At 41.4% G+C, this 26,413-nt stretch overlaps 1 protein-coding gene across 2 annotated transcripts in view; it reads right to left on the bottom strand.

The window, feature by feature from the left end:
* Positions 1–26,413, bottom strand: part of Dnaaf11 (dynein axonemal assembly factor 11) — a 95,356-nt gene that overhangs the window by 49,526 nt on the left and 19,417 nt on the right. Inside the window, exons 4-8 of one of the 2 annotated variants that reach the window (XM_075963607.1) lie at positions 24,458–24,630; positions 16,136–16,356; positions 11,085–11,276; positions 8,477–8,554; positions 3,543–3,608 (exon numbers count right to left, since the gene is read on the bottom strand). In XM_075963607.1, the coding sequence (XP_075819722.1) occupies positions 3,543–3,608; positions 8,477–8,554; positions 11,085–11,276; positions 16,136–16,356; positions 24,458–24,630 (730 nt within the window). Of the gene's footprint in view, positions 1–3,542; positions 3,609–8,476; positions 8,555–11,084; positions 11,277–16,135; positions 16,357–24,457; positions 24,631–26,413 lie in introns of those variants that run through there. The other variant, XM_075963606.1, reaches the window with a different exon arrangement.

The raw sequence follows: 26,413 nt of genomic DNA, 5'->3' as shown, positions 1-26,413 counted from the left end.
CATATCAGCAATTTCATTTTTAGACATACAAGTACACTTGGCATTGATTGCCCCAGCTCAAAAATATCTGAGGTCTGAAATGCCAGAGGTTTTCAAAAAAAAAAATGGTTTGTCATATTCTTCCATGAATATTTAATTGAAGCCCCTAGGATGTCAGCAGCCTGTGGTGCTGATCCACCCCACTTCGGGCCACCAGCCACCAGCTCTGCTTTCTAGATGCTCTGTGCCCTACAGCTGTTCCACAGGTGCACAAAACCCACATCGCTGGGTCCTAGAAGGTGCAAGCAGTTGAACAACAGTGCCTTTCAGGGAGAGCAGCCACCAAAGGCCAGGCTGCTCTTTTTTTTCCAGTTATATTTTACACCACATGTTAAAATAGGTTTAGTCCAGTAACTATATCTTAAAAACTGATTGTAAATATAAGGAAACGGGGCAATGATTCACAATTAAGATGGAGGAGGGGCTCATCCAGAGGGCTGTGGTGAGGATCAAAGACCCAGGCTTTGGAGTCATACAGGTTTGTGAGAAATTCACTCCTCTGACTCCTGATTCATGGCCTTGGACCACATTCCAGAGTTCTTGCTCAGTCTGTTTCTTCCTCTGTACAGCAAAGAGCACCCTGCCCTCTAAAGGTGCTCAGAAGGCACACAAGCAGTGTTCCTCAGACAGTTGTTCATGCTAATAAAGTATATGTTATCAGCTCTTAAATGATAAGAATAAAAAACGGACAGAGCTCTCTTCCGTGCTGAGGATTTCCATGTGTTTACCTGCTCCTGCCTATATTGCCTTTGTTTCTTACCAGTTCTTTCTGGGGCAAACTACTTCTCATCTCCCTGTTTTCTCTGCTCAGGCCAACAAGTTCCACTGATCATCCCATGCTGCCAACCACCAGCCTCACAGCCTGACATTCTGCTTCCCTGACCTTTCCCTTCTAACTTACTTCCCTACCTAGAGCTTTTCTCTCCGTAGTTACTGGCTACGGGTCTGACTGCTTAGTGCCCATGTCCTCTGCTGGGGGCACAGGATAAAGGGAGCCGTAGTCATGTGCAATGCACTGGTGACAACCCTCATGCCTCTCACAGAGCAGGCATGCTGTGTTTTTAAAATAAATCCATGGTGAATGGGTTGAACTCCTCCATAAATAGTCTCATGTGCTGATAAACTCCAAAAATAATCTAAAAAGGAAAATAACCCGAAAAGGATGGAAAAGGTGGCAGCTATGAATATTTACCACCAAGACAACAACAATAATAAAAACAGAAATGGGGGCTGGAGTATTGTAAGAACATAGGGTATGAAATCAGTATGAAAAATATAGAGTTTTCTTCAAAGGCAGGGAGGGCCAGGCAGCAATTGCACAGAGATTGGAGAAGGTGGAGGGAAAGAGCGTTGTATAACAAAGAGGAGAGCATCTAGAAATAACCCCATTCAGCACAGGCAAAGGGAAAACACAAATGCCCAGAAACTAAAACATAAACAAGATGTAGTATACCTACACAATGGAATATTATGAATCTGAAAAGAGAAATTCTAACACATGGCACAAATAGACAAGTCATGAAGGCGTAAAGGTCATATATGGTATGGCTCCATCTATTTAAGATTTATAAAATATGCTCATTTAAGGATACTGAACTTGCATTAGTAATTACCCTGAGGAGGAAGAAATGAAGACTGCTTGATAGATATGGGATTGAGGTAAAAATTGCTAATGGCTAAACAGCACTGTGAATTTACCAAGTGCTTCTGAACTATATAGTCCAAAATCTTATGTAATGTGTGTTTTGCCACAATAATAAAAGCAAAGATGGAAAAAAGACATAAATGATTATGTTCTGGTTTCTCCAATTATTGTTTACTGTGTCAAAAGTCAGTCTCTGAAAACACACCTTCTCTAGATCATTGTAGAGTAACAGTCTCTCATACCTCCCACAGCTACTGCCAAACAAAATGAAACACAAAACCATTAACCAGCTAGGCAGTGATGCACGCCTTTAATCCCAGGACTTTGGAGGCAGAGGCAGGCGGATATCAGTGAATTAGAGGACAGCCTTGTCTATAAACTGAATTCCAGGACATCTAGGACTGTTACATAGAGAAGTCCCATCTCAAAAAACCAAAAAAAAAAAAGGAGGAGGAGGAGAAAGAGGAGTAGGAAGAGGAGGAGGGGAGAGAGGGAGGGAGGGAGAGAGGGAGGGAGGGAGAGAGGGAGGGAGGGAGGGAGGGAGGAAGGAAGGAAGGAAGGAAGGAAGGAAGGAAGGAAGGAAGGAAGAAGGAAGGAAGGAAGAATTTGCCGGAGCTTTCAGGGACATGTTCACGGACTCCATTATAGTCACTCACTCACTCACTACCTGTGAGGTCCTCCTGATAGGCACTGGCACTATTTCAGATAATGGAGACATTCAGGCCATACAAAATTTCTTCCCAGACCTCAGAATTTAAAAACTCAATGAAATCTATATATTGTCAGAAAGCAAGTGAATAACAAGAGTGAATGGAAGTTCTGGAGAAGGGCAGGCCCTGTTCTTCTCAGACAGTGGGCAGTCCTCTGTCATAAGGTGACATCTCATTAGCAGTTGAAGGACAGAGACATTGATGATGACAGTGACACAGACACGGGGAAGTGGGTACAATTGGGATGGGCAGCACAATGATTAGATATCACCAGGGCAGTAATCAAAATCTAACACTGTCAAGCAATGAGGTGGAGTGACCTGGAAAGCTTCAGATTCTTGTTGCAGGAAGGGTAGGTGACAATACAGGCTGAATGTGAGTGTCAACCCCCAGGACCTTTAGAAAAGAGAATTAATAGTCTGCCATGGTCATGAGAGGCAAACGGGTCACCTTGTCACTGTAGTCATGCCTGGCCACCGGAGTAAAGTACAACTGAAAACCAGTCACAACGTGGGGAGCTCAGAGAAGAGTGTCTCTTGTGACCAAGAGTTCTAAGGTGGAATGGGAAGAAGGCTGACCATCTAAGGCTCATGATTATGTCATTTTGTAAAATGAAAAGATCTGTCAAAGAATGAAGTCATAGAATGAAGGGTACCTGAGATATAGCATCAGAAAAGAGCACAACTCTGAGAATCATTTCAACTCTGCTTGCATGATTCAAGAGCCCATAGCCATCCAGCTGCAGGGTTATTGGTTTCCCCCTTTTCTTCTTTGTACACTTATATTACCGTGAGGGATGTAGAGACGACTCAGTGGCTAAGAGTACTTGTTTGCTCTTGCAGAGGGCCTGGGTTCATGTTCCAAACAAATGGCTCATGACTACCTGTGACTCCAGCTCCAGGGACCCCAGTGCCCTATTTTGTCCTCTGTGGGAATCAGGCATGTACATGGTGCACACACATTCATACAGGCAAAATTTATACATATAAAATAAGAATAAATCCTTTTTAAAAATTACAGTGAATACTTTATCTCTTTAAAACAGCAAACTGATTTCCATTTCAATGTTTCAGAACTCAGGAGAATGCTACCTAGAGAGAGATCTGGTGGGAGGGCCATGGGAATAAATGCATAATAAAATACCTTACCTATAGACAGCCAGGTCCAGGATGATCTGGTTGTGTTTCTCATCATCTTTCAAAGAGAAATCAAGTCTATAAAGGACACATGGCGGGGGGGAGGGGGGAGGTTAGTACACTGTAAAGATAACCCAAGCTTATAATCGAAGTAAATGACAACTGGTATATAAAAATCCTCGAAGCTAAACATACTTTGCTAATTAGACAATAAGACATCTATGTTAATTTTAAAAAATTTAAGAAGCCTTGGTAGCCTGTAAACAAATTGCTCTTGCTGACTTTGTTTTACATGTGAGTTTTAAAGGTAAATCATATGTAAAGCACTTGCTTGGGTTTGGTGCAGAGATGGAGACACCTGGTGGCCAAAGTGCTCTTTTCCATTTAGTTTGAATTTGCTAGAACCCAACTAGACTATGGCTGTCCTTTTGGGAACATAAACGCTGCCCCTGTTTGCTGTGCTTCCGACACCCCATTCCTCAAGTCCCGGGTAGTCTTCCTTCTTTTTCCTTATTACATTGTCTCAACCCCTTTCATGCTGCCATCTCTTTTGTCCTGAGACTGTCAGCGATTTATGACATCTATTTTATAGCTAAAGAAACAGAGGTTCACAGCAGTGGAGATGTTCAGAGAAAAGGCATGGGACCTGGATAGGCAAGAGCCGAAGCCCCTGACCCTTCAGCTATACTCCCTGGCTGAGTCCTAAGTATAACTGCTACACTGGCAGCATATTCCATGGAATTACTTGGTCAGCTTCATTTTTGAGCAACTCACTTACTAAACTGTAATCAGTATAAGGCAACAACATTAAACAATAGACACAAACTGTTTGGAAAATACAAATTAATCTCTAGTTTTGGCTATTTTTTTCAGTTCTGCTGTGGCAAGGACTCTTGTCATTGCCAACAATCTGAACACACAGTCTTCTTCTTTGGTCTGATATATGCCCTGTACTCCTCATCTCCTGGGAGCCTTCTGTGAGCTGTCCTCTGTGCTTTGATAGCTTAATAGTCAGTTAATCTAAACTCTCTTCCTCTGTAACTTAAAACCAGTTTTAGAGGATTTTTATTTTTGGTTCCTGGTATCGAGGATCACTAGAAAAGTCCCCTACAATTTTCCCTTTATCTCTAGTAATAGAACCCCATGAAGCACATGGCTACCCAGAATAAAGAGCCCATTTTCTATCCTCTCCTGATCCAAGGTTAGAACATATGAAAAACTGTGTTGTGGGCCCTTCCCAGCAATTTCCCTTAAGAAACAATCTGCGTATCCTTTCCTGACTCCTTTATTCAGCCAAGAATAACAGATCACGCTAACACATGAATCGTGGAGATGACTTATCAAGCTGCTGTAGCTGTCTAGGCAAAAGGCAGCCTTGACCCACTCTGGAAGTGAAGGAGCTTATGTACAGGTGGACGCTGGTAATATGGGAATAAAAGTAGGAGGTGATCACTGATAAAAGGCCAGGAGAGGAGAGTGGGGAATTAAGAAATTCGGGCCTTGGCATCAATGGGTGGATAACTGTTACTGAGATGGAGACAGTGGGAGGCAAACCTGGTGGAGAGGTGAGAGCAGTAAGCAGGGGCAGAGAAAACAGTTGTCTTTTTCAGTCATGTATACCAGCAAACTGATGCCACCTGAACAAACTGACTGGATACTGAAGCCTTGAACTCAGGTCAGAGGCAAGAATTTGTAATGCAGTCTGAACCCTGTGATCAAACTACAGGACTTATTTTTAATTACTTATTTTTGTCACATTTAAATTTGTTTCATATGTGAAATATTTTGATTATATTCTTTTCTCTCCCACTAAATCCCCCCAAATCCTCACCACCTCCCTGTCTACCCAAAATCATGTTCTTTTTCTCTATCTCAAACAAAACAAAACAGACCAATAATAATAACAACAACAAAGGTATGGAGTCCATTTTGTGTTGGCTAACTATATTCCTGAGCATGAGACCTGTCCTGGGGTGAGGTTGAAATACCCAGTGTCACTCCATTGGAGAAGACTGATTTTCCCTCTCCCAGCAGACAACAACTGTGAATAGCTTCATGATTTGGGGTGGGACTTTGCCCACTTTCCCTTCTTTGTGCTGGGAAAAGCCACAGTATTTGATGAAGTCCTGGCCCAGAAAACATGACAAAAATAAAGAAGAGCAGCTGAGAAACTTCCTCTAGAGCTCACAGAAGTGGGAGGTCCATCCAAGGATAAGAGCAAGAGCCCACTTTCACAAGGAAGGGGATGCTGCTGGATCCAAATTCCTGAGGCAGAATACCATGGGGCCTGGGCTGTCAATACTCACTGTGCAATGATTGGATGACTAAAGTTTTGGACAATGCATTATTCAGAAGTGGCTTTAAGAAGAAACAAAAAGAGCTGGGTGCATGCATTTAATTCCAGCACTTGGAAGGCAGAGGCAGGTGGATCTCAGTGAGTGCAAGGCCAGCCTGGTCTACAAAGTGAGTTCCAGGACAGCCAGGGCAATATAAAGAAACCATGTCTTGAAAAACCAAAAACAGGGAGAAGAAATACAAAACAAAATGTCAGAGACTGAGTACTGACAAGTCTGCTAAGAAATCTGGCTACTGCTTGGGGCAGAGGAACAGCAGCTGACAGACACTGGGGGAGAGGAGGTGCTGTTTTTGTTAAAGTTCCTGAAGTCTGCCTGTTTGCTGGTGCCATTGGCACAGTAGAGAAGGTTGCTGCCAGAGATCAGGGGTTGTTGAGAAGCTACACCTTGGACGGTAAGAGACAGAGATGCTGAATCAGTGAGTCAGCAAGAGGGCTGAGTTTTCACAGCAGGTTCAGCCACCACGGAAGAATAGTGTCTACCACAGAAAACAGAAGATGCCTGGTTGATTTTGCTCTTTCGGTGAAGAAACAAGGTCTTTGGTTAAGCCTATGGGAACATAAGGCAGTGCTGGAGATGATGATGAGGAAAAGTTAGCACTGCTGTGAGCTACTGAGAGAATGCTTATCAGGACAGTACAGGGCAAACACAGTCAACTTAGGACCTGTGGCCTCTCACATGCACAGCGCGCAACAGGTAAAGGTGGATACCTCACTCTGTGCACACTGAGCAGGAGGAATGCTCAAAATTAAGCAATGCATGCATTTCCAAGTTGGTGATGACGGACAGAGGGAAAGAGGAGGCTGGGGATGAATTTCTGTGAGGGATATGAATACTAAATCAGGAAGAGAACACAGTGTCGGGACCGTAAGCACAGCTAGAGTGTGTGTAGGTTCCTCCATGAATGACGCCTGTGGCTGCCGGATGGGAGGGAGTCTGTGACACCTGAGATGATGTTCAGTGAGTTGATGACATTACGGCTCAGGACATGGGCTACTGATGGCAGCAACTGGAGGAATGAAACCAGGATCTTGTGGCTGAAATGAGGGGACAAAATATGTCAAAAGTCACCAGGAATGAGAATAGGGTTGATGAGGCAGAGAAATGGGGATCTAAGTGTTAAGATCTTCCATGAAGAGAGAGGGCAGGTTGGGGACTGACTGGGGTTATGTAGAAGACAAGAAGGGATGGACATTCAACAGCGGCTGGGGATTTTTGGAAAAGGGAGTCAGATAGGTGAACTTTACCTGAGGTGTGTGGAGAGAAAGAATAGGATCACTGATGGAAGCAGAAGCACTGACCTTAGTCCCTGAACAAAGATATGCATCACCTGAAGGAGGAAATGATGCTGGTGATGAGTCTGTAGGATCAAGACAGGGTAGGTGGATGGTAGACAGGAACAGGAGGGGAGGGAATTGGGATAGACATAAGGGGATATAATTCTGATGAGGACAGATGACCTGGGACATGAAGGAGGAGGGATGTCCAAGGAATCCAGGCACTAGGGGCAGTAAGGAGTAATTTCTTCATAGAGGCTTCTCAAGAGAAGTGGCTTTAGGTCAGGTAGGGTAGTTAGTGTGGGAGATAGGACTGAGTGCTCTGTCTAGGAAAATGTAAGGCTCTGAGGGTCTCCCTCCTTCCCCGTCGGCCTAGAGACAGAGCAGCTCCTGTCACATGCACTCCCATACGAGCAGTACCTAACCTAGAGAGTCAGGAGCTGCATTCTTGTCTGCTGGATGAAGAGAGGGCGTGCCACACGAGAGACTAGAGACTCGATTGTGGAAACCATCACACTGGGACAGTGTGTACAAGGCTGAGGCATCAGCTTCATAACTGTGTAACTTGGGCCATATCGCTGATCTAAGGAGATATTATTCTGTGTCCCAAAAATGCTTTCTGTGGAGATGAGCAATGCCTGGGAGGACTCAGATCGTCTTTATTGTGGTAATGGCATACAAATGAAATGATGGCAATAAATGGGTTTTGAGTAATGAAATGAAGCTAATGAGATTTAGCCCATAGGCTTGTTATCTGCATTGTGACTATAAAAGGCACTGTGGGTATGCTCTCTAGTTAACCAGCTTTCAGACAGACAGACAGACAGGATAGCTCAGGTATTCTGAGACTTGAGGCTTTCCAGGTTTTTCTCTCTCTTTGACTGAGGTATTTCTAGCCGTGCCTTTCACTAGCTATTGAATGCTCTGTAGATATGTTCCAGGGAAAATGTAGGATGCCTCGGAGTTCTCAGACAGATTGCCTTGTGACAGAGTCTCAAAGATTCGTAAACACAACAATGACGCAGTGACAGTTTTCAGGCATAAAACTGTACATGGTCCAGGATTTCATGGGATGCAGAAAGAACTAAGATTCCCATATGTCAGGACTGTTTTCTAGAAACCAGGAGAATTATGTGCTAGAAATAATCAGAGATGTCTGGCTTCTATCCATGTACAAAATGACATTGCTGTTACCGCCATCAAACTTATTCACAGGGGTCAACATGCTCCCGTCAGAGGAAGCCTGTCATGGCAGCCACAGCAGTGTGTGCGTGTGCACTAGTGGAACGCAGCGTCTCCACTTGTCCTCACGTACTTGGCTTCATTGACGTTCAGGACCTTCCCATCTTCAGTGACCAAAGTCCGGGGAGGTTTCACTTTCTTCTTATTTCCACTTAAGGTTACGGGTGATGGGAGAGACGGGGAGCAGGAGTCATCAAGAAAAACAAAATGAGTATGAGTACAGAAATTACTAATACATCTTTGTGAAATACTTTAAGAAACTTAATAAGGCATTTATTATTATATTTGCAATTCACTTAAGACTCTGTCCTATTAATTCTATACTGCTAGTTAAAAACCAAGCCAAATTTTACTTGGTTATAGCTATATCTCCAAAGCAAAAATGTGACCAAGACAATTTGCCAGGGAATTTGAATTGGAGAAGTAAATTCCCTTTCATGAAATATTCATGAATATTTAAATGAGTCTATTTTATGCATGATTTACCCAGATAACTGTCAATTCTCCACGTGTGTGTATGCAACTTCTGCTTTAGTTAAAATGACAATTTTTGAAATGCAAGTGAAAACAATCCTGTGGAGATAAAGACACCGGTACATAAGGAACCTGTTACCTGACACTTCTCCCAGCATCATTTCCAGCAGCAAGTCCAGAACCGCTCAGAATACCCATCAGCACACGACTGATTGGCTCGACTGTCATATAGAACATTGAGCAGCACCTCACAGCTGCTAAAAATGCGTGTGCTCCTTACACACTGATGAAGGAGAACGCTGACGGGGTATTCAGCAGCAAATAGACACCACGGAAGTTTACTTTTTGTGTGGAACTGTGGATTACAACAAGCTGTGTGTACATGCCAAGAAAGTGCTGGGCCACTGAGCTAGGCCGAAGATCACTCTTTATCACACTCAAACCCCATTAGAGGTTGACTTACACCCAGGTTAGAGGTGATTTACACAGTTGCGGGGAGAGGAAAAGGCAGGGTGTTACCAATCCACACATGTTCACTCTTACTATGCTGAAAGGCAGCAGAGGAGAAAGTAAAATGCAATATGTGAAGCAAAAAAGTTAGCACGTGTTTTTCTTTACAGATATAACATTTGAATAAGTAAATGGGCATAGGTGGACACAAGGAAGGATGATAGAACCATAGGTAATCAGGTGCCTTGAATTGCTACTATCTTTTAATAGAGATTTTATGTTAGCTGACTTTATTGTTCTAATATCACATTCTTTTGCACGTTAACAGAGTTTCCTGATCTGATCCAGCGATTTTAGTGAGTTGGGTCAAAAAAACGGAGCCAGAAACACCAAGTTTCACTATTATCAGGAAGGCAAGAGTTCAGGTAGGGCAAGAGGCACACCTTTGTTCTTGCTTTCTCACAGCCAATGAAAATGCTTGTGTGCTCAAAGAGGCAGGCACATCTCAGGGACTAAATAGGATGACTGAGACCTCCATCCAAATACGTTGTATTTTTAAGTATTATGAAGAAAAAAGCCTTCTTAGTTTTCTAGATTGCTTTATATTTAATGTAATATAAATTATTTACTCCATATATATTCCATATATATATAATACATACACAATCAAAACATATTCAGATACATATGTTAAGAATACTGTAAGTCTACAAACATGCAGAATTTATATTTCAAGGGGCTCTTAAATCTGTATAGAACCTTCATGTTTAACTGGCTCATTTGCTTTTCTCAAAAAAATATAGTGGAGTGTTAAAACAGGTCATATGTTTTGCTTAACAAAGTAGGACCAGATGAAAAGTTAGGCACTTGCAGGCATGACAGTGGGTGGTGGGGTCAGGACATGAATGCTCATTTTATGATGCGGCCCTCCTGCTCTTCTCAAAGCAATGTGTGGCCTTAAACAAATCACTACGTTTTGCATCTTCCTATCTCTCCAAACAGTGAAGAACATTGCATGAAAGTAGGAGAGATTTTTAGTAGTCTTCCTACTAGATTCTTGTTTTTCATTGACAATCATAGAAAAAAATGTTTTTTTTCCACCACATTGCCATTCAGACAACTATTTCAGAGCGTATTGATGATATTCTCAAGCTCACAGTTTCCAAGTATCCCTGTCAGTGATATATTTTACGTACTAGATTTCAGCATTGACATGGAGTGGAAGGAAACAGAGCCTGTCTATGAAAAGGTACAACTGACAAAAGCATTGCTTATGAATCCTAGAAATAAAGAAGTAGTGAAATTACATCTAAACTCTTCAAAGTGGCATCACACTGTGAAATGTCTAGGAGAGATGCACCGAGAGAATAAAAAGCTTAATGATTCTAATTCTAATTCTTCATTCAAATTAACAGAACAGACTTAAAGAAATTCATTCACCCCACAAAATAATCTTTTTCTTTGAGCCTTACGCAGTATTTTTAGCTGAGGCCAAGCTATTTCTAGATATATGAGAAGTGAATTAAAAGAGGAAACTCCACCTAAAATGGCAAAATCCATGATGTTCTAAACTTAGATTTTTATGTTAATAGAATGTAGCAAATAAAATTCAACAAAAAAAATCTATATTTGGAAGAGGGAGGTTGAGGGTGATGGTTAGTAATGGTTTGGTGCAGACAACAGGCAAAGCATCTACACTGTGAACACACAGTCCATCAGAGATTGTTGTCTCATTCAATCATAGGAAAATGGAATACCTTAATTTTTCTTGGGCTTTACGTTGTTTTTCCATGTGTCTAAGAGTTTCCAATCTAGATTCAGGAGTGAACAAAGAGGGTTTGTTCCAGAATGCCATATCATCTTCACTTTCATCTGATTTCTTTGTAATGTGTTCCTCTTCTTGTGTTTCTGGTACCTGGAGATGGTCTTTGTTCTCTATGGAAGACGGGCTGGACAAAGCAAACAGACCCAGAGCATGTAAGGCCAAGAATGGACATAGGATTTTCAACTTCAATGCTTCCTCTTATGATTTTCCTTGGTTAACTTCATATCTGTGAACCACAAATGACCTTAGGAGTCCACATTAGCTAAATTGGAGGAAATTATTGCCTTATCACTAAGGCAGACCCTCATGTCTTATCTTTAGAATATGGCAGTATCCAGTTGAAGTGTGCATATGCCTAGTTAATGTGAGTTGGCTGGGGAGCTTTATAAATAGTAGAGATTTAGATCTCATTAGAGTTGGGGCCCCTGGGTCTTTGTGGAATCTTGCAGGAGGTTCTGATGACCAGCTGGGCATGGAGCTCACTGAGCCTTTGTGATTTCCCCACATCCAGCCCTATCCCTGTCACACTGCCTGCTCTCCACGCTGTTCCTAGTTCTGGCTCTAACAGACAATTTGATCATTCGATATCCAGGTTCTTCAGTAACCTCCCCCCCCTAAACCCTCTCAGGAGATGTGAGGGACTTCCCGGGCTCTGCCCTCCACTTTATTCATGGTTAACTTCTAATTGTGCTGCTGCATACAGCAGCCGCTCTCTGTTCTCTCCTTTATCCTGTTTTGTGTATTGTCTGGGAATTAAATGATCTCTCTTTGTTATTGAGTGAGATTACACCGTGATTACATTTGTTCAACATGAATTCAAGACATTTACTGAGCCAGAATCCTGGGCAAGATAGACCATAAGACCACTTTCAGCCCATGGTTCTGTTCTAGCAGAGAGAAAATGATACAAATGAACAACAAACACTAGTAAGGACTCTCTCCCTTCATCACACCCTAGAATACACACTCTGTTAAAAGCTGGTTTTCAATGTAAACTTATTTGAAGATATAAGTTCTAGGTATATTAAATAATTACTCAGTATTCATTAGGTTTAGGGGTTGTTAACAGAAAAGTCTCATTTAGTTGATCTTCAGGGAGAATGCTATTTTTTATAAAGGCCTTAACAGGGAAAAATTACTGAAATTTAAATTCTACAGGCAGAACATAGAAATAAGTTCTGCTTGGGTTGTTTTTACATGTTATAAACTGCAACTAGATATTTCAATAAAACAATGAAAATAACTGAAAGAAAGTGCTCTGCCCTAGAGCTAAAGTTCTTTCTGGAACAGAAACATCAACCTGTGGGGGATCAGTAATATTCTATAGTATTCCAGTTAATTATCAGTGGAATAATTAGCTCCATCTTAGATAACATTTTCTATAAAGTGACTAGTTGGCTTACTTTCATTGTTTACAATTTAAAACTTTAAAATGGCTAAAGAGAGAGAGAGACAGAGACAGAGACAGAGAGAGAGAGAGAGAGAGAGAGAGAGAGAGAGAGAGAGTCAGAGACAGCCCCTGTTCCTGTTATTAGGATTTCCACAAGAGGACTGGGCTACAGAACTATAACATATACACAGAGCAACTAGGTCAGTCTCATGCAGACTCCCTGGTTGTTGGTTAAGTCTCTGTGAGCCCATATGACCCCAGGTGGTCGACTGTGGGAGCCTTCCCATAGTGTCCTTGACCTTCTGGTTCCTAAACCCCTTTCTCCTCCTCTTCCATAGGATTTCCAAATTCTACCTAATATTCAGCTGTGGGTCTCTGCATATCCCACCATCAGCTGCTGCATGATGCCTCTCTAATTGGGCCAGGCACCAATCTGGTCATAGGAGATGGTCAGTTCAGGCTACATATCCGCTATTATGACTCTCTTACTGGCTTTGGGACCCTACTTCTCATATTGGGTCACCTTGCCCAGGCTTAATGCTTGGCGAGGTGCTTAGTCATACTAAAACTTGATATGCCATGCTTTATTGATACTCATAGGAGACCTGCCTTTTCCTGGATGGCGACAGAAGAGGAGGGGATGGGTGTTGGAGGGGAATGGGGGAGAGGAACTGGGAGGGGAGATTGGGTGGGGGAGGCTGCAGTTGGGATGTAAAATAAGGAGATGAATAAAAAATGATTAAAAAATCCTCTACTTATAAAAAGCCAATATTACTATCCTTCTAAATGAACAGAGCAACAAATGAGTCCTACTGACATGTTGTCCATAGGTGACTGCACCGCTGTCCCAACATCAGAGAAGCTTCTTGCAGCAGACCCACAACTAGACCGTGTGTAGAGAATGAGAGACTTTGGAGCACTCAGACCTAAATGGGATGTCTTATCAAACTCCTCCCTCAAGGCTCAGGATCTATGTGGAAGGGGTGGGGGCAGAAAGATTTTAAGGGTCTGAGGTGATAAATGACTCCAAGGAGACAGTGTCTTCCATACACATGAACACTGATGAACACAGGAATTGCAGCCATGAAAGCAAGCACAAGACCTGCACAGGTTCAAGCCAGACAAAATTGGCACTGAAAAGGGAAGTGAACACAGAGTCCCACCCCTAGCCAAGACGCCTGTTTGCAATTGGCAGATGTAGGAGAAGGAAACTCGGTTTTCTCCAATGGAGTATCACTGAAGAAAACAATTCAAATTACTGAGAGGAAGTGTTTTGCCCTAGAGCTAAAGTGTGGTATACCAACCACCCTCTAGGGCAGGCTGCGATCCTCATACAGTTGGTCAGCACAAATCAGACTCTGTGGTGTGGTATGTGTGTGTGGTATGTTGTGGGGTGTGTGCGCACATGTCTGTGTCTGACACACTTGTGCACTGTTTTTTGTTTTGTTCGGTGTTTTTTAAGAAAGAGAGAGAGAGAGAACATGAAGTGGGTGGGTAGAAAGAGGGGAAGATCTTGGAGAAATTCATAGGTTAAACACATTAAATTAAGAATCTAAACATATTAAATGAAATTCTCAATAGATAAATAAAAATATAGAAAATATTTTAGAAAGAAAAGCCAGTAGTGTCATTAGCTAAGTGATTGAAGTCTTCAAAATCAAATCAGATCCAAATGTAGGTAGCTGGTGCTAAAATGTAGGAACTCTCCAGAGAATGAACACAATTCAATCTTCAGCACTGCTTTCAAGTCGCTCTTTTGTCCCTCTTTCTACCTGTCAGCAGAACCTACCATCATTGTTTAAGAATAAACTGATTTCAGCTAAGACTCATTTCCAGGCCTTAAAATATCTACTGTTTAAATAAATCTTGAGACTTCCATCTAAACTTACTCCCTTACTCCCTCTCCAAGTTCCCATCTGGCTGGGCCCAGCTCACAGTTGGTTTTGCCTGGGAGAGATGCATGGTCTCCTTCCACTCTCCTGCCTCACCTATTGTTCATCTCTGTGCTCATCATTATGCCTGGTTAGATTCTCCAGCCTATGTTTTCCTGTGAGGATGGGAAGGAGAAGTAGGTGATGCTCATGGTCCACTTGACCATTGCTCCCATAACCTTGTTGATGCTGACTCTGTCCAGACACTGACTTCTCTTTTCTTGGCCATTTTCAGAGACACCATAAGAGTTCTCTGACCACACTGTTCCCTGCTGAGGTGGTCAGTATACTTGGTTGGTCCTTGTGGGACAACTCCTGAGTGTCTGATCCTGACAATTCGGGTCACAGACTCTTATTGTGGCCACTCTCTTGGTGGTATCCCTTCAGAACACCTCAAACCTGATTCCTCTTAACATCAATACTTTCTTTGCCTGTGAGAGAGTCCCAGGTCAGTACCATGGGAGATGCTGGCAGTACCCCTTCCATGGTCACTGTGCTCTAGGCTGTTATAACTCACTACCCATCTCTCCCACTCGTCATTAAGCAGAGAGGGAAGACATTCACCTGCCCTTCCTGTAGACCCTGAATCTCAGTGACATTTTTTTCTGAAACATTTGGGAAGGCACTTACTTTTCCTCTCCATCTAAACCAATGAGTCAATAGTCAGCAAGTACCCTACCTAGCCTTCATCATTGAGGGTTTGAGTACAGATAGACAGATGTCATGTCGTGAAGGATTTCATAAGCAAATAAAAAGGTACCAAAATAACTTTAACTACATTAAGATCTTTTTAGAGAGATGTCACTGTGTAGCTCTGGCTGGCCTGGAACTCACAAAGATATGTCTATTTCTGCTTCCCAAATACTAGTGTTAAAGGAATGAGCCACCACAACCAGTTACATTAAAATATATGCCTCGTATGTGCAGGCTTCAAGGCAGCAGACACCACTGAGGATGAAGAGGGGGACAGACCAGAGTACTCAGTAGGTTTCTAATGTTTTTATGGCATTTCATTTTTTTCTAAAAGATTCATTACAAGCATACAAATGACTATAACACATTCTGTCTGAATGGTGGGACAATAGCTTCTTACTTAATTGTTTATAAAGCATTTGTATACATCTGAAATACTTTATAATTACTATTTTCTCAATTTTAAAAAATATCTAATACTTATGTAGAATTGAATCAAGTGACTAAAATTGTGATCATGTAAGATAAATACCATGAAAAATTCAGATCCATACAAGATCAATTAGATGGTTACTAATCACTATATAATTCACAAAATAAGATATTTTATGATGCAATCAAAACTATTCATTATATAATTGTGTGATTTGCATTTAACTTTCTAAACTATTCCTGCCTTAGAAATCAAGGTACACCTGTTAATTCATCTTCCCTGTACATGTTTAGAGAGATTTCTTTTGGTATAATTTCAGATGCAAATGCAAGTTGCTGGTTGGGAAAAGCAATTTTTCTAAGAAAAGAAATCCTTTTAGAATCATCATCATGGGATGCTCATGATGCCCTGTTCCCTTGCCATATTGTGTCCTGGAACATAATAGATGCTGTGAACACTTTTGGCGGGGAAGGGAGGAGGATACTGCTTCTGTTTTAGTGGGAGTTAACAAGAGAACAAACCACTGATCTACACACCAAGCATAAAGAGTGTCTGTGTACCAACACCCATCAAAACCTGGGCAGCTTTTCTTCTTGTCTTCATCTTTTTCCTCGAGTTTCCTCTGAGCCTCCTCTTTCTCTTTGGCCCGTCTAAGGCAGTAAGCTTTCTCTTGTTCTCTGATTTGCTGTTCAACTGCTGGGTAGTCCTGTAATGCCTGGATCCTTTCGGAACGCTCTATTTCTTTGCCATCCAACCACTTAAACAAAAAGCACAATTATTCAATTCAGCCAAGCAAAATGATTTATGCCTGTAATACTAGCACTCAGGTGACTGAGGCAGGAAGACTTCCAGGAGTTCAAGGCCAGATTATGCCAACTTACAAAGGTAGGAAGGAAGGGGGAGGGGAGAAAGAAATGTAAAAAGGAGGGAAGATGGGAAAGATCAGCCCCAAGTTTATGTTGATTGATATATTTTTAAATTAGAAATAATAATGCCATGGCAACAGAAAATTAAAACAAAGTAATTAATGGGAAATATCAGAAATATTTGTCTAAATCAATGCTTATTTCGTACAAGTAATAAAGTTTACAAAGCATCATCACTGGAAATAAATGGGTCTTCTGTCAAAATAATTAATGACAAGCTCTCAAAATATTTCTATTAATTTCATAACTGCTCCCTATATTAAGAGTGTTGATGCTTAAATCAAGACACAGCTCCTGTAGCAATGGCATTCTGCAAGCTTCTTCATGGAAAGGACCTAACACAAGATCATGTGCCACCCTGGAGGATGTTAACAAAGTGGTCTTTATTGCAGACAGTGTTTACAAGATATTTATATAATTTTTACAATTTAAAAGGTGTACATACAGGATGAGATGGTGGTTCAGTCAGTAAATTGCTTGCTGCACAAACATAAAGACTATGTTCTATCCCTTGTACCCAGGTAAAAAGCCAGGCATGGTGGTGCACACATGTAATTCCAGAGCTGTGGAGCTAAACACAGGTGAGGCCCTGGGCTCTTTGGTCAATTAGAGCCCTCATTGGTGAGCCCTAGGCCCCAGTGAGAGTCGCTGTATAAAACCAAACAACAAATTGAATACAAGGTGACTCCTTAGGAGGAAGCGTACCTGAAGTGATGCTCTATCTACATATACATACAATCCCAATATGTATCCGTGCCCCCGGGAACACACAAGCACATACATACATACATGACCCACCCAAAAATACAAGCAAATGGTAAAAAAAAAGAGCCAACTAATATACAAAATGTCAAAGCTTCCAGTTCAACGAGATCTGTTATTAGCCCAGCCTCATTCTACAGAAAGAGGTAGGAGATTTAGATTGCTGCACTTGGCCAAGAATGGTTTCCCTTAGTGCCTGTGATAATAGTCACTGCGAATGTCACCATATCTGGTCAAAAAGACTTAGATGTGATATAGTTGATGATCTTCAGTGAACAGCTGGATTACTATCAGATTACAGAGAACTTATAAGTAAGAAAGTTGGAAGTACAAGCAGAAGCCTCAGAGTTACAGAAGTACGTGAAGACAGAGGACTTGAACTTGTGAATTACATAGTCTGACTAGTTCCTGGACCCATTTGCCTACTCACATTTACATATTTAAAATGTGCAGAATACTGAATTCCATTCAAAACCCTCAGCTCCTTTTCAAAGCCATTCTTGACCATTTTTAAAAAAGGTGTATCTCTCTTCTTGTGTGTGAAGAGATAAATCATGCATCATTAAACTTCATTATATAAAACTGAAAAGAAAGGAAAGAAGAAAGGAAGGAAGGAAGGAAGGAAGGAAGGAAGGAAGGAAGGAAGGAAGGAAGGAAGAGAGAGAGAGAGAGGAAGTAGCCATAAACCCAAAGATACAGTTGCCCTCTAGTGGCAAGCAGCAAGGCACATGTTTTTCCTTATGACTAAGCATCCTTTCAACACCTAGATTTCTACACTTACATTTCACGTTTCAGACCTCTGACCCTCTGAACCCTAAGGTGATTTTGCCTAGCTTTAAGTCTTTAAATTTGTGCTAATCCACTGAAATAGGAATAGGAAACCAGCACAAAGTGAATTTAAAGAAAGACAAATTTATGAAGTATAAAATTGCTAACTATTAGGATAATCATATTATGCATTAAAATGATATCGAAGAGACGAGGAAGCATGTTTTCGTAAGACTCATACAGCTGCTATGCACAGACTAGAGACTTCATTTTAAGCTTCTTGGCAGCCAAAGTAAAAGAGAAAAACATTATTAATCAGATGTTTGATTTTTTTCACTCTCTTGAATTTTAAAATATATTAATTTCTGGCTTCCATCTAATATCTGACTTTAAAACAGATTTTGAAAGGGGAGTGTCATAATGGAGATCAGGAGAAATGTTACATACTATCTGCAGAGAAATACATTAGCAGAGTTCCAGGCTTTCCAAAGGCTTTGTTTCCAATATCCATCCTTGAAGACTGAGGCCATGGTAACAACACCTCCCTTGAAGCTATCATTTAAGGTGACAGGTGGCTGCAGTGTACTTTCTAAAAGCAACTCAGTTCAAGCTTGAGTTAAGGTCTAATCAAGCTGGAAAATTCTGAATGGAATATATTCATGATATAAGTAAAATAAATCTCTGCAATAAGCACAATATGTAAATTTGCAAGTAAATATTAGCATGTGCATGTAAATGAGACCATAAAATATTAACATAAATATGGGTTGGACATTATTGTATTAGATTGGGAGATTCTAGTTAAACATAATTTTGTAACCCAGGATTCTGATGAACTTTGGGAAGGAAGGTGCTGTTCTTGGTTGTGTCAGGAACACATTTGCCTATTTGATTCATAATGTCTTCATAAATGTTTTAGATTTTTATTTAATCACATGTACTGTTCCTAAGAACATGACAGAAGACCCCTCTATCACCTTCCAGACTAGAGACCACATACAGAGAAGTGGCTTCTCATTTGGCCCTGTGCCCAGCACCTATCATAGGGACCGCATTTATTTGAAGATTTCTGTGAGGCACTGTCTAAGCTTCCCCCACATATTTTCCAAGTCTGAACAACCCCTTCTGAGCTAGGCAGGCCCAGAGAAGCAAAGGCAGTGAAAGCTTTAGCATTTCCTGACCTTCCTCCAGGCAGGGTTTCTGCACCTGGAGAAGCAGGGTGTTCATGCTTAGTGATGATAATCTTGCATGGGTCCACACATTGATAACTGTACATGGTATCCATGTTTGCTGGTAATAATTGTCATGGGTACAAACTAATGGTAACCATGCATGGATATGCACTTACTATTGATAACTTCATTAGTCCGTGCTTACTGGTGATAACTGTCATGGGTCCACACTAATGATAACCACACATGGACACGCACTTACTAATGATAACTTCCTTGGTCCAGGCTTACTAGTGATAACTCTGCATGTGTCACTACAGATGAAAGCAAATAGGGCTTCACTAAGGTACCCTAAAGGAACAATCAACATCTAGCTAGATATGAATAAAATAAAAAGGATCTGCAGCTCATAGGTTGGATATTAAGTAACACCATGCTATGTGTGGCCATGATCAGTCCCCACTCACTACCTGGAGTGATGCAGACTTCAGGAAACCCTTGTGAATGGTTGGGTCTCCTCACATTCTCTGTTCTTGGAGACTGAGTTGAAGTTCTAAATCCAGGACCATAAAAGTTGACTATTTGGACATAGGGACAGTATAGGTATGATTCATTTGGGGGAAAAAAAGCACTGGAGTAATCTCATATAACTAACTAGTGTAATTACAAGAAGAACTCTGTGTAAAGGAACAGAGGTCTAAGAACAGTGTGAAATGATGAAGGCTAAGGTCAGAGCGACAAGCATACAAACAAAGAATGCCAAGTAGTGCCAGCCAGACCTATAAAATAGGAGATAAGCATAGAGTCTCACCACCAAGGACCTAAGAAGGAGCCAACTCAGTCTAATTTTCTATAACTTCATCTGGACCATTTGTTCTCCCGAGCTATGGGGTAAGTGGCTTCTGTCATTTAAGCCACAGATAGACGATGTTTCTCTCACGGCGATTCTAGCAAATTAACACATCTACCACCCTACTCCTTTCAAGCACACCTCACAGACTCTCGATGACACTGTAACTAAGATTTGAAGGTTCACTGCTCTATTTCTAAGCATCGGTAAACACATTTCCTAAAACTATTTTTCCACAAGCACCAGCGGCTTTGTGTGGAGGCCGAGTGAGTGCAGCCTTCTGAAAGACTTGATCCAGTGGCTTACGTAACTGAGAGCGCAGCAGTGGGCATGTATATGGTGGACAGTTGGGGTCCAGCGTCAGACACAGGGAAGAGCAGAGCCCTCCTGTTCTATTTCCCAGAAGTGTCAGGCCAAACAGGGAGGAGAGGTTCTTTGAGCTCCAACTTCGCATCACTAATACACTTTACTGTTGAGCCTAGGACCTCAGAGACATAGTGAACAAATCCCCCTGTACTACTCATAGCCAAATCCAATACCTAATGATATCTCACAATGTTGACCTGATCACAGGCACACAGACAAGTTCAACTGTGGAGACCATGCGGTCCCAGTCCCTGATCCCTTCAGGTTAATGACATCCATGTTCAGTCACCAGGATCTAATTCTAGCGTAAGCCGCTTTACTTTATTCTTCTTCTAGGAAGACCTCGTGGGATGATGGCCACTTAGCTTACAAGTTAAAATGATTTATCTCTTATTCTAGGCTCAATTATCTGACTTATTTTTATAATCTAAGAAATTTTATATCAGAATAAATGTTTTCTAAACTCTAGCAATTGTTATACCCAGATCATGGAGTCCCCTCAAAACCAACTAGGAGTCGGAATCCTGTATGTAAAAGCAAACAGCCTTTATTCTTACACAAGTTTGCAAACTCAGACTCTCTGTGTGTCCAATGTATTAGAATAATCGGAGAGCCCCAAGCTCAGTTAGGGTTGGATTTTTATAGTAGCAAAGGTGGGGGTGAGGGATTTCTAAGGTTCAGGAACCCTGATTGTCTGACATTTGTCTAGAGGTGTCCTGATGAAACGTGATGGGTGTGTGCTGGCAGGTGATCTTATCTACAAGGGTTGGAACATTAGGAATTTCCTTTTGATGGTCTGGGTAGACTCAGCTTATGGTCTTTCTTGGAACCAGGTAATGCTTTAGGGTAAACTGGACTCAGGCCTACATTGAGCTTGTCATGACTAGGTCCTATAGCAGTCAGCGATTTCTCAACCACAGAGAACATTGAAGACAGAAGAACAAATATCCAATGAGAACTAAGTCAATCAATGTCATAAAAACCAATCCATTCCCTTTTTTTTTTTTTTTGGTTTTTCGAGACAGGGTTTCTGTGTAGCTTTGGTGCCTATCCCGGAACTAGCTCTTGTAAACCAGGCTACTCCCAGAGATCTGTCTGCCTCGTCTGCCTCTGCCTCCTGAGTGCTGGGATTAAAGGCGTGCGCCACCACCGCTCAGCCTCCATTCCCATTTTTTTTTTTATTGCAGAAGCTTAGAGCCACACATGGACTGAGAACTTTGGATTTGTGTGAAAACTAATATTCTCAGTTGTGTACTTTCTCTAGAATCATATTTTTCCTACATATTATATCTAATATTATTCCAAATAATATTAGTTCTAAAATTATTAGATTTTGGGAATACAGTGGCAAAATATGAACATATTATGATACACAGTTTTGTGTGTGTCCAGGTGACTCAGAAGCCAGAGGCTAGAAGCTACTCTGAGTGGTCTCTCATGGCAAGGACCACTTGTGAGTGGTTCAAAAGAAAAAAAAAAGAAAAAGAAAAATCCAAGGGACCCTAGACCCTAAAGCAAACACACTGCTCAGTGTGTGTAATGCCAGCATGAGAGGACCACTCTGGGTCATCTGATCACGTTTTTAGCTATGGGAAGCAACCAGAGATGAATGTCAGCAAAGGCTCAACCATATCTGTGAAGGCTGTGATTGGGGGCAATCCCCCCCATTTCTAGGAACACCATAAGATTTCCAGAAGCTCAACAGTCAATTCCTTGGTTTCAGAGAAATGGTTTAGCTGACTGAAAGGGAAAAACTCACCATCAAAGCTGCTGGTGTGCGTAGAGGTTGGAATTCAGGCAGATAGAATGTGGAGCTATTGTAAAGAAACCCAGTTCCTGAGGCCAGGGTTCCACATGTCCTCAGCTGGCCCTCTGTAGATGAGAGGGAACATGGAGAGAGCCTGGCCAAGTCACAAGCACCAATGTAATGGTAAAAATAAAATGGCGCCATTCCTTGAGTGGTGGCAGCAGGCAGCAGGCCACAAGGGGCAGTGGGTCCCAGTCAGGGAACAGCATGACCGAGAGACCTCGGCAGATCAGTTGGTTCCAAGGATCCACAGCAGGTGACAGAGATGGATAGGCATGCCATGCAGAGTGAGGTTGCATATTTATTTAGTGGGATATGGAAGGGAAAGAAAAGGAGGGAAAGGGAAAGGGGAGAGGAAGGGAGAAGGGGAACAAGGAGAGGGAGGCAGAGAGATAGAAAGAGAAACAGAGATGGGGAGGAAAGGAGAAGCTACCTCTTCAGGAGAGAGATGGAAAAGAAAGAGGAGCTTAGGCTGGAAGGGGAACAGGAGAGGGAGTGGGCAGGGCTTGTCTCTTAAAGGGACAGGATAGACCACTACAATAAGAGTCCATAAAATCTATCAGGAGCGTCACGTTTTTGGGGTGACTTCTGCCATGATCCTAGCCACAGCAAGATTACTCCAGGATAGGGGTGTGAGAATTAGAAATTTTATATAGGAAGAACAGAGATAAGAAAGAAACACAGAGACAGGGGATAGTATCAAGAGGGCAACTCAGTATCTCCAACATACCAAGTTCACCATACACTTTTATATCCCAATACAAACAGGGGAAGAAGGCAAAGACTGCTTTAACATGATACAAAGGACAACTAGAACAGTTACTTGCTCCAATACTTAAGACATCAAGTCAATAATTCCAGAGTAAAGTATTTGGTGTTTGGGCACAGAACCTACCATAGAATAAGTATTCTGCAGGCAGCTACTCCCTAATTCAAACTTCCTATTTCAAAAGAAGAAGCAGAAATAAGCTTGAATTTTTTGACCTTTGGTGAGGGTGGAGCAGATCTAATTTTATGGGCCATTTTATGTCCAAAACACCAAGTAACCACACCCAAGGTCAAAGTGTTGTCAAAATCTGACCTATAGACAAGGTGGAATAGGCTCACATGTTTGGGTCCTGAAGAAAAAAAAAATATATATATATCTTTCAAAAGACTCCCTTGTCACTGATCACAAGCATGTTCCTGGAGTGTCACACTCGGGACATTAGAGGCCTAAACTCTTTCTCCTAGACCTCATCTTAGTCACAGTGTGTAACTATAAAGGCATATCTTTTAGTTTTCTGGGAGCTGTTCAAGCAAATTAATAATAGATCATAGAAGCCCTGATTATAAACAGAAGTATAGAGTAAAACCTACAAGGACTCATGACTGGCACCTAACCTTGGGAGGCAGTCTGGCAGGCTTGGGATGAGAACTGAACACCATCTCCTGTAGTATCAGGAGTGAACTAGATCAAGGACACCAGATGCTGAGGAAATGACCCACTGTTTGATGTGCACAAGAGAACCTGGTACATTTATGTCAGAAAACTCATATTGTTCTGATGTGAGAACAGATGGAAAAAAATGCAAGTAACTGCTCTTGTTAGATACACAAAAAACAACAGTAGTCCTCGGGTGAGTATCCTGAAGCATTACCCAAGAGTTTGTTGGTTATGTAAATCTCATGCCTCATGTGATTCAAACCCAACTCAGGAGTCTTGAGGACGAGGCATGACAACCTGTTTACTTTGGTTTGATTGGTTGTTGCTATTTTAAGGCAGGTCTCATTATGTAGCCTTGGCTAGTTTTGAATTCACTGTGTAGACCAGGTTGGCCTTGAACCTTCTCCCTCTGCTTCTCTGCCTCTCATGTGCTGGAATTGCAATGGTGACATATTAGTAAAGATGGGAGTATACTTAAAAGGATGAAACAACTGGTCAATAAGTGGCTACTACATTCTGTGCTTTGATGAGACAGTGGCAAAATATATGACTTACCTTTTCAAACTTTGTTAATGTTTCAAAAACAATGGCAAAGGTTTAGAAAACAAATAATTAGATCTTATTCCCATCTCTGAAGCAATAAATTTCCCCTAACAACTCCAGGGGGGGAAAACAAAACAGGAATTACTGTGGTTGCTCCTTCTCATATTTCTCTGCATTTCCTGCCATCTTTTTTTTCTTTCTTTTTTTCTTTTTCTTTGCACCTTTACTCCAAGCATACCTTTAGCTGTTGTAAGGTCACCACCACAAACTGCCTGTAGCCATCAAAGTCAGCACATGGGTTGCCCATGAGGAAGAGCTCCTTCAGGTGGATGTTGTGCTTCAGGGTTTTAACGCTGCTCAGCTCACCAATAAAATTTACAGTTAAGTCAAGTTTTGTCAGCCACTCACATCCTGTCAAGATAAGAAGAAAGAGAGAAAAGAAAAAAAAAGAGAAAATGGCTATAGCAATAAATGTGTGCATTAGCAAATAATAGATGGAAGAGATGCTATATTTTTAATCTTCTGATTATTTGCATTGCTTGCCAATGAATAATTTTTCAGAAATCTCAACTAAATTTCATAAACAGAAGCATTCTTGCATCTCTGGGATGAAGCCTACTTGGTCATGGTGGATATATTTTTGATGTTTTCTTGGATTTGGTTTGCCAGTATTTTATTGAGTATTTTTACATCAATAGTCATGAGTGAAATTAGACTCTAATTCTTTTTCTGTGTTGAGTCTTTTTGTGGTTTGGGTATCAGGGTGAATGTGGCCTCATAGAAAGAATTTGGCAATTTCTGTTTCTATTTTGTGGAATAATTTTAAGAGTATTGGTATTAGCAATTCTTTGTAAATCTGGTAGAATTCTGCTTTAAAACCATCTGGCCCTAAGTATTTTTTTGTGCGGGAGGGGGGACTTTTAACAGCTGCTTCTATTTCCTTGGGGGTTATTGGTCTATTTAAGTTGTTTATCTGATCTTTATTTCACTTTGGCAAGTGGTACCTATCAAGAAATTAGTCCATTTCTTTTAGATTTTCCAATTTGGGGCCTCTAGTTCAGCAGGAGGCTGTTGCCTGAGTTTGGGGCTGAAGTTCTAGCTGTGTATGTTCATGGCTTCTGATCTGGCCACTGGTCCTCTGGGGCTGAGATAGTGGCTTGACTTCTGATGGGGTGGGAGGCTTCTACCTGATTTTCATGGAGCTGGCCTGGTCTCTGGGGTTCAGAATGCTGAACTGTTCTCTGGGGATCAGGATTCTGCCCTGTCTCTGATGGGGTAGAAAGATTCTGCCAGGGATGTAGGCCAGGATATGATGACAATGAGAAGAGGAGCAGTTGGGGTTTTGTTGGGAAGGCATGGGCAGGGTTGGCGTACAATCTTACCTGGAGTTCAGGATGCTGACCTGAGCTCTATGGGAAGAGGAGGCTTCCATCAGAGGTGTGGGCCTAGATGTGGTAACCCCTTATGCTTTTTGATTGTACTGTTTTTCTGTTGTTTTCCAGTAGATAATTAACTTGAAGTAAACTTGGGTATGTCAGCATAATGAATTAAGTTCAGATTGGTTCATAGTTCTGCAATCTTGTCACATTTGATGAATGACCTTACTTCTCAATGTTGTATAATGAAACTGAATTATTATATGATAGTTTCTTTCCCACCCCTTCCATTTACCTTTCCTTGAGTTTAGCCCTTGACCCCATCTTGGCCTGGATAGGAAGTCATTTACTGTAGCAAGGACAGCTTGCCAGTGGCTATACCACTAATGAGAATAACACCCCTTCTCATTTTTCTGATATATTTCCTTTCTACTAAACTACTAAGAGCACTCTAATTTTGGTTCCTACCAACTTTTGTATAAAATATGAAAATAATCTTCTAATCCCATTCATAACAAGGATATGTAAAAAGGGAAAAAAGATAAAGGAGATAAATGACAGAGAGAACCCAACATCTTGACATGCCACAAAGCAAGGATTTGTTCAGAAACTGAAGAGCCCATGAGGACATGATTTGTCTGTTTGGAAGGACTGCGATGGCCATGCTTGGAACAATGTGAACATCAAACTATAATATAAAAAAATAGAACACCAATCTACTGAATTAACACAATGACATAATCTACTGAATAAAGCAAGGGTCCATGTACACAGAAAAATATAAAGATTCATCATCATGAATCATCATCACCTTCATC

This window comes from Microtus pennsylvanicus, chromosome 2 (genome assembly GCF_037038515.1).
Source record: "Microtus pennsylvanicus isolate mMicPen1 chromosome 2, mMicPen1.hap1, whole genome shotgun sequence".
In the NCBI taxonomy this organism is placed as follows: Eukaryota; Metazoa; Chordata; class Mammalia; order Rodentia; family Cricetidae; genus Microtus; species Microtus pennsylvanicus.
Note: the sequence above shows the minus strand (reverse complement) of the source record. Positions and strands in the feature narration are given on the sequence as shown.